The following is a 12,981-nucleotide window of genomic DNA, read 5'->3' as shown; positions in this document are numbered from 1 at the left end:
AACTGTAGTATACAGCAGCAGTGTAAGGTACAATATATGCGGTCAGTTAAACTAATAACGTTATATTGCTTGTTGGAACTACGATGTTAACACATGCACCAAGAAAACAAAGTGACATGTAAGTGACTGTTGGAAATGCAATCCAGTAACAGATGGATAGTCAAATACACAGTCAACGGCATATAGATAAAGACTGACTAGATGGATTGGCTTTTGTGTGTCATTGTACTTTGGTATTTGTCAAGACTTATTACACCGACAGTTTAGGTAAGTAATGGGGATGTATGTTTAATGTGAACCATAATAACTACGTGCATGGTTATGTGATTGATTCGGTTCATCTCTTTCTGTGTTTGCAGGATTACTCAAAAAGTGTATTGAGAGATTTGCATGAAATTATTTTTTTCATCAAAGATAGGTCTTGGTGATGTACAACAGGTAATAAAATTCAGGACTCTTTTTTGAAGGTGGAAGGTGTGAGATTGCTCAGCATTCTTGCTCTTGTTTGATTTTCACCACATATAGTATGATATAAAGATTTTTAGTCCTAGAATAACTATGAGCATAAACAGACAAGAACACTAACGTATGCATATCTAAAAGGTCACAAAATGTGTGCGGGTCCACAGAGGAAACAAAGGGGCATTAAAATATGCCTTAGTTGTGGAAAAAACAGCAGATCAAAGCAACCTCACTGGAGTCACACCCTTTACTCTCATGTGTTCTACACTGACCAAATGCTGACCACACACAGCGATGAAGTGATACAGCATGAAGGGGCAATCTGGTGCTTCAAGCTAAACCAAACAAATAGAGATTGCCGATTCAAAAGAGGCGACATTTCATTTGGATCGCCTGCCATTAGTTCAGGAGGCATTGGGCATGTAGAAAGTGGGGCAGAGGTCCAGGCTGTGCATCCCCCACATTTGAAGAGAAGAAACAGAGATAAAACCAGATGAGAGGAATCGTTTCCCATGGAGGCTGAAGGAGGGGTGAGGAGTTGAGAAGGTGCATTTTATTTCCTGTACAATAAAAGTGTAGAGGGGATAGTCAATGTCTCAAAGTGAGTGAGCTCATGGTCTGCTGAGTGTGGTGTGAATGGATGTGTCATCTTTTCTCCACATGGCTGGGAGCAGGAGAACAAAGAAAGCACTAGAATTCACTTTATCAGAGGACTATGAGGAGCAAGGACTTCTTGGATATCCGGCAGTTCTAAATTATGCATTGTGGTTCTTTGTTTGCTTCAGGCTCAAGAGAAATCTTCCTGTGAAAAAGTGGCCGAGAGGAGTTCACAACAGTCTCTTTGTGGGTGGACTACGCTGGGGGCTCCCTGCTGAACTGTGCAATGCCTGGACTGCTTGTTAAATACACGAATGTAACATCCAAAAATCTGTTTCCACTAAAATATTGCCTCAGACTTTACAGCAGTGGACACTGGGGTAAGAGAGTATCCTCAAGGTAAAGCAAAACAAATGCAATGTTATTTAGGGAATGGAATATGTGAATTGTATGTCAGGCCCTTTTTCTCATACACGACGAGTGATATTAGCCAATAAGATCCGATACGATATAAATTCAAAATTGACACCATTTCCAAGTTCCAGAGAAATCACATCTTAGATCCTACAACCATTTATTTTGCATTGGTTTTGTTTAATGGAAGAATGCCAGCCACAAACAAAAACTTAATACAAAAATTATAAAGGGAATCTCTGATTGGAACCTGATCATCCAGCTTATATTTACTGTCTGCTATTTACATACAAACTAGCAACAAGAGTAAACAAGGTGAGATCAGGCCCTTTGCTCCAAACCTCCGGTTGCAAAGCAAGAGCTGGCCCACCACATGTCTCATCAGCATGGGGAGTCTGTATGTCTGAGCATAGAAAAAAACCCAACATAAACAGAAATTACAGAGAGAAAGCTTGGTTTTACTAGGAAAAACATGGTAAGAAGGACCATAGGGGACCAAAATAATATTTTAGAAGGGTCTTAAGGTAGCTTCTGGAATGTATATTGCATTTATGGCCAAAAAAATACCCTTTATGCCACTTACCCTGGGAGTGGTTACCGTTTACAATCCATACTGAAAACACTGCGTTGATGGTATGACTTGGAAAAGTGGAAGTCATATTATGCATTCCTGCTGTGTAGGGTAGAATCCCTTTGTAAGCCCGTGTTACCCTTTTTTTCTTACTTCAGCAATCATACGATTGGTGTCTCCCAGGAAAAGCAGATTCAGAGCCTCTTCCTCATTTGCTGACTGCTGCAGTGACAGATTCCTGAGATGGATATTCTGGTCTGAATCCTCCATGATCGCTACTCTTCTGGAAAAAAAAAAACTTTATGAGAGGAAATTCCAGCATTATAAATTCACTTTCCAATATAAATAAAAAAATGACAAATCATTATCCAACACTGAGGCAATTACAAATCTATTACTATTAATTATGTCAGTTATGTCATCTATTCTCCTCAAATTGCCTTGGCCTCGCTCAGCTCTAAATCTAAACAAACCACATCTGCATGTCAGTGTAGGCTGTGACCCACGTTGACACATGCTTTATCTGTCCGGGGGTTCCTTACTTGATAACAGACAGGGCTTGCTTTTAAAAACAAACAGGTGATTGGCTTTTAGCCGCACCAGGCTCTCTGAAACACAGCGCGCTCGAGCAAATGGCTTTGAAAAGACTCCTGTGATCTTACCACATCATTTCCATCACGTCACCAGCGCTGTGACAGTGTGGCTACTGGATTGAGATGTCAGAAAGGGTTGGATGACTGGGGAACACATGTAGATAATTATGTCAACATGTGTAGGTAATTGAAGTTGCTTGAAAAAGCAGTATTTACCTCAATGTGATTAAATACTGTGTACTTGAAGGGTTATTTCCCTAACCAGCCCATCTACTATAAATTGGATCGAATCGTGTTTTGACACAAATATAAAAAATGATCTAGATCTTAAATTAATTTACAAGATAATTTACAGACTTTGGGACATTTAGAGGATGGAATGCTGAACGTATGATGGAAATAATGCACGGAGACAAGAAGTAAACTGACAAAAGATAATGAGTGCAACAATATCAGAAAAAAAATAGAATGAATACTGTAGGCAGTGAAAGAGAGTAACAGCCCAACAGGCAGAGATAAAGAACTGTCAGTGCCACAGCTTCTCTTTGAATCAGCAAGTGTGGCTACAGTATGGTAAACGACAGGCACTGTCTATTTGCAGTAGACTGTGATTTGTGGGCATCTTAACCTTGAGCTGGATTCACTGTAAGACGAGAGAAAAAAACTTAAATGGAACTGGTACAAGAAACACCAAACACCAAAATGGTGTACTGAGAAGATGTCCTTCCTGGGAGTCGAACAACGACCTCGACGTGAAAAAGTATTTAGTTTAACAGTTTAAAAAATGTACTAATTGATAACATCGAGGACGATAAAGTCACAAAGACAACAAGAAATTACAAAAAAGGAAGATGGGTATAAAATAGAATTTCCCCCAGAGCAGCGACTGGCTATGAAAAATTAAAAAAAAATTATTTCTCCACATGACCATCTTGCCCTCCACTCCAGTGGCGAGTCTGCCACCAGGTCGACCACATCCTTTGCTGTCCCACAGTCTCATTATATCAGACGGCAGTTCATAGTGAGGTGGTAAATACTAGAGTCTCCACATTTCAGGCTGACAAATGGCTGCGGAGGAAAGAGGCTCAACTAAACCCACAAGGGTTTGGGAGAATAATGGACCCAGTGGTGATTGGTCTTATAAATTTTTAAAATAACACATGCATTCGTGCATGCAATTATCAAAAGTGAAATATACACTACACTGTATGACTCTGACTTTACAGTAACTGCATTCCTGAAGCGTCTGTGGCAAAAAAAAAAAAAAGCAAATAGAAGAGAACACTGACGGTAGGTCTTCCAGTCGAGAGGCTTCATTTCTGGAATCCAGAAGGTCGTATCCCATCTCGTTGTAGATCTCCAGGTAGGAGATGTGTATGGTATAAACCATACTGCTGTCCTGTGCAGCAAAAACATGCACATATAACTTACACTTGCCATATCACACATTTAAAATTACATGCTACAGGGAACAGGAAAATAAACAATTGGTAGAAAGATCCAGTTAGACAATTATTAACAATTTGATTCACATTAATGTGTGAAGTCATAATTTACAAGTTAAAACTGATACAATAAATTAATCGGGGGAAAAAAGAAAAAAATCATGTTGTGCTGACCTGGCTGAAGCATTCGTACAGGTAGGAAAGTGTGCGTGGAATAATGCCACGGTCGCTGTAGCGCTCGGCCCCTCCTGTGATGGTAAAGGTTTTCCCACTGCCCGTTTGGCCATACGCAAATATGGTGCCATTATAGCCAGCTAATACACTACAACACACACACACACACACACAAGCACACACAAAAACACAGAGAAAGAGAGAGAGAGAGACCCTTAGCACTTGATCTTTTCCTTTAGTTGAGGCAAATAATCTTAAAGTTATAGGTGACAGGTTCATGAACACAAAGAAAATAATGTTCTTAGGAATACCAAGCACATAAACAAAAGAAACTGTATATTTGTTATTTTTCATATTTTAAAAGAAGTAGATAAGCAGAGTCATTAAATGTTTTCAATACATTTATATAATGTAATTTTCTCATTGACCAGTTGACCTTAGATGTCAGAACAAGCACATTTTCAGTAGATGTCTCTGAAACAGCACTTGGGTCATGAAAGACAAAACAATACAAATATGAGAACATATGACAGTAAACATGATACAGGGTTTATCATCTCAGACTCTAAATATGCAACCAGTTGACAATAATGGGCCCATACAGTAGATCATTGACTGTCAAGAGTTCAAAGTGAAGCTGAGGCTAAAACGCAGCCTCAATGACATGAAATGTGTTATGCCTTTCAAAAGAAGTATCCGTCTGTCTGTAAATAAAACTATAAATTGTTGCTTGTTTGCATCATGGGCCCCCTATGACATCACCATTATTCAATTTGCCCCAGCGCATAGCAGTGTCAAGTGTATGCCTAACGCAGACACTGAAAATCTGAGTGAATTGAATCTGACATTTCAAATCCACAGGAAAAGATGGCAGATTGTGGAGAACTGCCCTGGCGACAGACGACCTGCCAGTGAGGAAGAAATGTCTCGGAGTGAAGGAAAGGGCCCAAACCCACTCGACTAGCCAGGGCTCGGTAGATTTTGGTTTGGCACTGAGCTGCCTTTCCCCACGTTCACAAGTCAATGGAAACCAATGGTATCTCGTTCCGTTTAAATGAAGTCAACATCCAAAATGATTGTACACATAAGAGGGAAGAAAATTGCCATTGAAAAACATCTGTTGTGTCGTCTTGGAAATAAACCAGGAAGAAAAAGTAAAAGTCTTGCATAGCCAAAATGTCCACAGTGCTGTCAAAGAGGGGCCTCTGACACACGAGCCTTGGATACAAGGTGAGGATAAAACTCTGAGCTCTCTGACTTGCCAATTGCAAGGAAAAAAGGATATCTTCACACTGTATATTTCAAAATGAATTATAAATGAACTTAAGCCTCTGACTTATTCTAATGGAACTGCCAACCCAGTGTTTGAGCAGTGTGTGGTTTTCCCTCCTATGTGCCGCACAGTTCCACACCCTGAATGAAACGGGTAGGAGGAAAAAACTGCTTGTCAGTTTATATAAAACACTGTGTCCACTCATGAGAGTGGTGGTCAGTTCATTGGCCATTGGGTGTCCAGTTAATGCAGCATGAGTCATGGCACTGATTGGCAGCAGGGAGAAAAAGACAGAGGCTCAGTGTTTAGTTTAATGTCTGTGCTAATGATGCGGGCTGGGTCCCTGCCACTGAGGCCTGGGCGTCTCCCAACGCTTGTTCCTGTTTACACTTCACTTTTCCTGGAGATTGGCAACTCATCGTCCAGTGGATCATTGTTCTTTCTGTTCTTTGTGTCCAATCTTTTAAGGTAACATGGTTAAGGATAAAACCGAGGCAATTCTTCTTTGAACTCGGGCAGCAGGTCTCACAGCCTTGTGAAATGGGATTACAATGAAGATAGAGGGGTTGCATTGCCAGCCCAACATCATTACATTGGCTCTTCCTCTGCTGGAGCCATTAATGCTGGTTTGTTTTTGAACTACTGTGTTGGGGTAGAAATGACTGGTTTCGGTTACACCACAGCAGAGACAGAGACTAGTGTGTAAGTAAACGAGTTAGAGCTTTTGGCCAAAGTACCAACCAAAACAACAACCTGACAGTTATTGCTAGTTGAGGGGATAGGCGCCTGTGTCCATGAAACTGAGTCTTAGTGCGGTGACAGTGAGAGTGCTGCAATTCAGACTCTTGACTGAACCTGAATAAATGTTTCCCGACTACAGTGGGTTGAAGAAAAACAGTCTGTCAGTCCACATTTGATTCTGTTTGTGATTTCTGTAACAGGACATAAGGTTTTTCCACTGTCGCTAAGGTGCTCGCTCATTGTGGGAACTGTTGGGTTTCTCTCTCTAATATTGTAACATCTTAGACCTTAATCTGTAAAGTCCCTTCGGATAATGTTTGTTAGGGTTTTGGTGCTGTACAAATAAAATGTATTTAAATTTAAAATGTAGAGGAGGAAGGAACTGACATTTGAGTAAGAAAAGTCTGACTGGGATGACAGATTGGTCATGTCTTCATGGGACCAACAGTGTCCTCAAGGCTGCAGACATTATGGCCATATCAAAGACCAAAGGACACAGAGTTCAAATTAAGATGGTAAGACAAAGTCTGGCTTTTTAACCTGATGTTTACCATCTGCCAAAACAAAGAGGGCAACTGTTTAAAGGTTGTCTGGGGAGAGCAACCTAATACCTAAGCCAGTGAACCCATGTGAGTCAGGTCAAATATATCCAAGTCCTTAGTCAGCCGCTCCAGACGTCTCACTATTTTGTTGATATGTCTCCTAACAGCACTGATAATGCAAAGCACTTGTGGGTTTCCACAAATAGACCATTATGTGACTAAGAAGCCTGGAGGGGAAATGCTGAGGAGATGGTTGGGTTAACCTGAGCCATGAGGACAGCATTTGACAAGGAGAAGGAGAGGAGGGACCTGGCTTACATGACACAACGAACATCTGATCAAATTAACTTCCCAGTAAATTCTCCCATGTTGGTTTTTTTTCTCTTTTACATGTCAGTCCTGATTTAGACGATGTTTGAGCAGGGGATGAAGATCTGTCAGACGCAGTAGGAGTTTACCTTGGTTGGAATGTGTTTTGCATGGTCTTTTCATGTACTTTAGAGGTCAAGTTGTATATTATAACGACATCTGGTCATCATCTTATTTCCGTTATACTTTTGGGAGTCAAACTATTGCTAAGTGAAAATATCAACCCAGGGATCTGCTTCATTCAATCCCTATAATTAACCATTGTTTTAACCGTAAAGTGCAATTATCTATTGCTTCATAAATAAATATGTTCATTAAGCATACACTCATTCACCAACATGCAACATAATACCTCATACCGGATATGTCCACTTCTTGCTCTTTTTTAACTTGCCCTTATTTAAACTTGTATTGTTACTCATATTTTAAGTGCTATTTTGTTGTTGTTGTTGTTTTTTTTTGTAATTGAATTTAATCATCAGGGAGTACAACGTAATTTCGTTGTGATATTCTCAGACAGTAGTGCAATGACAATAAAGCCTTTATGTCCTATGTCTATGTCATCAGTTAAATATTAGCGGCTCCAATTCACAAGACGCTATATTTGCTAAAATTGACTGTGGTCTAGTCATATTGATAATAAGTCACAAAACATGCTTATGCACCTGTATTTACAAATCAAATTGGTCAGATATATTGGGCATATTAAAATTCAAAACATATTTAAGATTCTTAATATAATACAGACCCTGGACCACGAATTTTCATTAAATGTAGTGGTATCAACAAATTAATTGTACTATTGATCTTAATTGATATTTCAGCAGGTTCATATAACGGACCCGTGTGCATGACAAATCGAACAAAATCAGTTGAGCGGCTACAATAACTAGCATTGCTCTGTGTTGTGGCTTGAAAATGTTCTCACATTCACAATGGCACAGTGTGCCAACTTGCCTGCCAACTCAGTCCACTTAGTGGTCTGAGTGTGTAAAACATGCCAAAAATCACAGACACCCTCCATTTCCATCTTAAAGAAAGCTGAGCTTTACTGACTTCCTGTCAACAGGGCTGGCTAAGGCCTGTGTGGCCTGACCACAACACGAGAGACGAGCACTGCAGGGCCCAGGGGGTCAGTGATCATTCCTCATTTGACAGTGGGTTAATGGGTTGTAGTTGTAAGGGCTGACAAAGCGTTTTAAAGAAATTATATCAACTTTTTAAATGACCCGGCATTAAAATAAACATTTATTTAAGTTTATCATTTTGAAAAGTACAATAAGATTTTACCTGTCAGCAACTGGTTTGGCAATGTTTTGAAATATCTCTTCTTGTTTGACTGCACGATCAAACACTTTTTGGAACCTGGACCAAAGTGATAAGAACAAAGACAACACAGCAGGTAAGAACATTCATTTCTAACTGAATTTACTATCATAACATATAGTAAAATTGTATATTACTGGTTTATCTCAAACATCCCAGGCTCATAACAGTTATGCACGGCTGTACTGAATAAGCACAAACAGCAGCAATGAGGTTGAGTGAGTTTAGTCATTCTGTTTTCTAAAGCAGTCTCTACCGACCATGTTTTTATCCCACAGCAAAAGATGAGAGGGATGCGAGTGAAATCCGCCCAGGGAAGATTGTTAAATGTGGAAATTTTATTTCTATAAGGGCACAAGGGAACCTCCACAAGCTATTATAAGTCACTGTGGTTTTCGAAGGCTCTCAGAGTCCACTGCAGTCCGACTCCCTAACTGTGAATTTAGGGCTTGGGAGCGTGGCATGGGCCCTGCCAGGAGGGTATATAAGGCTGCAGCGTTCACCACCAGCGTCAAACAGATGTTCTGGCTCTGCACTGACAGAAGTCCTGGATTCATTATTCATGGGAAAAGGTTTCACGCAACTTTAAAATACTGGTGGGCAACATACCTTCCTCAGTGTGTGTTGTCTTTATTTATTAAAAAAATGTTTTTTTAAAATTTTTTACAGTTACGTTAGCCTTACAGATTTTAGCTTTAACCATAAGTGAAATCAAGAGCTGGTCATAACTCCTACCGATATTATTAGGACACTTGATGTGTATAAGCATGTAGTTATATTTATTATTAGTTTCTTTCATAAGACAAAACAGATGTTATGAACAGCAGACATAACAGTGTTCACTTCAAATACTACTCTACTACAGTGTCGATCCTGGCAGCCAAGTACAGTCATTATGTCGACATAAAAAAATATTTTAAGAGACCACAACAGTTGAATTTATTCAGAACAAATGATTTGGCACATTTGGGAAATGAACCGAATGGAAAGTGCTCTTAGTCACTACCTGAACTTGTAGCACTCCCTCTTGTTGTTAACGAAGCCATCAGCAAGATCCCTGGGCACCACAAACTCCAGAGAGGCACCTGTCTGCTCTTCATTGTCCACAGAGTACACCTGAGGGAGCCAGAGACAACAGCAGAGTCAGGGCCACAGTGGAAGAAAGCCTGAAGGCTATGGTTTAATAAAACAACAGGACAACGTAAATTACTAATTTAACATGAGAGAATATTTGGGGGATATTTGAGAGTGGCAACACAGGCATTTATACACGGTTCTGTTTCCAAGAATAGCCTGCTTCATGATATATGATCTGAATGTTGTTATAGTATGTGGTACCACAGACGCAGCCCAATTTAAACTAGACAATTCATGTTTGGTCTAAAATATGACTTTGGTCACCTCTGGTATGTGTATTGCAAGCCCCAAAATGAAGAAAATTAAGTTTATGAAACATAAATCCTGTCGAAATAAAAAAAGAACAGACAAAATGATCAGTGTACTGTACAGTGTAGGCGAACTCTGCAAAATCCGACTCTGCTGACCAAAGCAAAAGCCACAGTCATGCTTTATGGTAGACAACAGCAACTGTAGAGCATTAAACCTATATTGATTGCCATATAGAAGTGAAGGACATTTAAAATAAGGTTGGGTGGGCCAGCGTTAACACCCCACTTCCAATTGCAATTACAAGCCCTAGGGTTTCCCCAAATTAAAGACACAGTAAGACCTAAATGATTGGATCATTTTTTATTGTCACCCTGCCCGCAGTATTGATTCCTGACCAACACTGCACTGTTTTCTTCACATGGACATCAAAAAGTAAAAAGAAAGCCCACATCGAATAGCCCCAAGGCGGTAGCTCGTTGCATTTTGCTGTATTCTGAACAGAAATCCTCAAAGTAATTTGATTATTCCTTCCTAAAGCTGCTGTGCTCAGACAATAAATAGGGTTTTAGTTTGAAGAAAGTGCTTTGACAGAGTTGTACCTGAAGGAAATTTCCTCTTTTTTTTGGACATGTGTGCCCAATAAAGAAATCCCTTACGTATGTATTTCATTGGAAAAATAACCACTAGTGTTGCCCAAGTTTGCCACTGTTTTTCACTGCGATCCCAAGAATGAATAATCTGATACTGGCTCAGTATAGTTCAACCTTAATGACTATGAAACAAATGTACAGAGTGCACTCTGTAATAATTGAACAAATGGTCCTGCACTGGTTGTCAGTGAGAAGCACTTCTCATCAAATGATTCCAATATAACATTTTTAATATCCCAGTCAGCTAGAGATAAAATTGCTGGGGGGAGGGGGTACAAAGATATTTTTGTGCATTGAAGAAGTTACGTGTAAACATATTGAAGCACATACAAGCACAAAGGTGGGGGGGGGGGAAACAACAACAACAAAAAAACATAAACTTAGAGATAAAAGAGTATGGCGAATCTGACTGAGTTGGTGAATTTTTGGTTGCTTGCTGCATGGTGACAATACAGAACTTTTCACAGTGGATATTTTACATGTCAATGAAAGAAACAAAGTATTGATCATTAAATATAATACTTAAAAACAACTGCATTCCATCCAGGTTTTTACATTAGGTAAGACAGGCGGAGGTGAGATGATGCAGTAGATGTAGTGTAGTCGTAACTTTAGCAGCACTATGTCCCGACAGGTGTGTGTGTGTGTGTGTGTCTGTGTGTGTGTGTGTGTGTGTGTGCGTGTGTGTGTGTGTGTGTGGTTACTTCGTGAGAAAAGTCGACCACAAACTGGGTTCAACCGTGATGGGAATATCAGGTTCAGGCCTCCTTCGTATAACGCCAACACTTGCTAGAAATCCTACTAGCATGTGTGTTATTATAGCCTTATCTGAGTTGTGTTCAAAGTCTTTAGTTCAGTTGAAGTAGCCCACTTACCGCTGTAGTTTTCTTAGTGGGTTTGATGCGACCGAATATCTGTATCGTCTGTTTCACCATTTTCCGCTGAACTAAGGTGACTGTTCAGTCAAGGTTGGTTGTCCCGACTTAGATACCCAGTTAGCCCCCTAGCTAACACTAGCATTAATGTCGGCGCTGAGCCCGTCACAGTTTGTTGTAGCCGGTTGCTAGGTGACGGCGGTCTCCTCCATTGACAAAGATCCTCTATGAGGGTGAAGATGATTCCCCGGTGTCAAATAACCTCCTCGCCTATTCTTCCTCTCTTCATTCTTCTTTCTCCAAATGCCTGATGGTTTGAGTCAGAGTCAGAGCCAGGGCGAGGATGCTGTGTGAAGCGGGGAGCATGTGAATAACATTTAACACAAAAAAGATGAAAATAAACAAAGATTGTTTTGATGTTTTTTATTGTTCTCGTCTAAGCAGGTGTTTTGTATATTCGAGAGAAGAGGTCACAGAGGGTTCAGTGACTCATATATTGACAGAAGTGTATTCAGGACAGTGGGCACTCCTTACACATTAGGCCACTGGCAGTTACTCATAATGCAAATAGGTGCAACCTACCAGATCTGGCAGGCAATATTTGGAGAGGAAAAAAAATAAAATGGCATGTGGTAATCATATAACCGCTTTCTCTCTAGGCACTGTGGACTATTTGCATGAAGAGCTTTAAATATAAACACAATGTGACCAAAAGTAGCTGCTAATCATAGATTTTAACCAACATCTTTGATCCACAACAAGTCAAAATCCTGTGTTTTGAAAATGATAGATCAGAGAAACCAGAGTGTGTTAAAATGAAAAATGAGAGAGACCAGACCTGCATTTTTTTGGGGGGGGGGGGGGGGGGGGGGGGTGGTGTATGTTTTGTGTATGATGTGGGGTTAAGAGGGGAGGCAAATATATATTCAGTGATGAGACTTCAAGGCACATTCCATTCTGCAATCAGGCACAAGTTCTCTCTCTCTCTCTCTCTCTCTCTCTCTCTCTCTCACACACACACACACACGGTAAATAAACACATCATATTGCACGTGTTGATCTGCAGCTTATATTCAAACCTTTTTGTTGTTGTGGTCGCAGTTTGATTTATAACACTTCACGTCACATGCACTGCATGAGGCTTACAAAGAACCCTGGAAGAGGTTATGTAAAAGTGCAGCGGTTTACACAAGGGATCCCCAGACATCATGCGCATCTCATTGAAACACATAAGGAACATATATTCACTTATCAGCTGATTTACACAGAACCATATGTGTTGTGTTTGGGAGGGTTGGGGTGAGTTGGTGGGGGTTAGTGGCTTTGACCCTGTCTCCAATTTCAGTGTATGAGTGTCACGCTGTTTTTGGAATTCCACCTGAACCTTGGATGTCCCCCAAATATAGCCTACCAGGGAGGCCTATACCCCCCGCAGCACAGACAGCAAGACCCGGAAGGCTGGTTGGTTTCATGGTGGCCTTCAGGAGAATGTTTCATGTTTGCTCAGTTCATTCTGATGCCACAAATACTAGTTACTTGTGTAGAGTTGTGAGTATGATT

At 40.4% G+C, this 12,981-nt stretch overlaps 1 protein-coding gene and 1 long non-coding RNA gene across 6 annotated transcripts in view; one reads left to right on the top strand and one right to left on the bottom strand.

Moving 5' to 3' along the window:
* The window catches only part of kif6 (kinesin family member 6), a 49,709-nt gene extending 38,070 nt beyond the window's left edge, over window positions 1-11,639 (bottom strand). For 2 of the 4 annotated variants that reach the window (XM_035610812.2, XM_035610811.2), the window contains exons 1-6: window positions 11,422-11,639; window positions 9,514-9,623; window positions 8,472-8,546; window positions 4,257-4,404; window positions 3,927-4,036; window positions 2,198-2,327 (exon numbers count right to left, since the gene is read on the bottom strand). In XM_035610812.2, coding sequence (XP_035466705.1) covers window positions 2,198-2,327; window positions 3,927-4,036; window positions 4,257-4,404; window positions 8,472-8,546; window positions 9,514-9,623; window positions 11,422-11,481 — 633 coding nt within the window. In that variant the 5' untranslated portion in view covers window positions 11,482-11,639. The remainder of the gene's footprint in view (window positions 1-2,197; window positions 2,328-3,926; window positions 4,037-4,256; window positions 4,405-8,471; window positions 8,547-9,513; window positions 9,624-11,421) is intronic. The other 2 variants (XM_035610813.2, XM_035610814.2) reach the window with 2 other exon arrangements.
* LOC118286391 lies at window positions 261-5,499 on the top strand. 2 transcript variants are annotated; one of them, XR_004785382.2, is made up of 3 exons: window positions 261-1,008; window positions 1,248-1,439; window positions 5,118-5,499. It is a non-coding gene; the product is annotated as an uncharacterized LOC118286391 (long non-coding RNA). The 2 variants fall into 2 exon arrangements; XR_004785381.2 differs by having other exon boundaries at window positions 1,248-1,458.
* Window positions 11,640-12,981: the final 1,342 nt, after the last annotated feature.

Source organism: Scophthalmus maximus, chromosome 15 (genome assembly GCF_022379125.1).
Source record: "Scophthalmus maximus strain ysfricsl-2021 chromosome 15, ASM2237912v1, whole genome shotgun sequence".
Classification (NCBI taxonomy): Eukaryota; Metazoa; Chordata; class Actinopteri; order Pleuronectiformes; family Scophthalmidae; genus Scophthalmus; species Scophthalmus maximus.
This window is presented reverse-complemented; position numbering and strand designations above follow the sequence as displayed.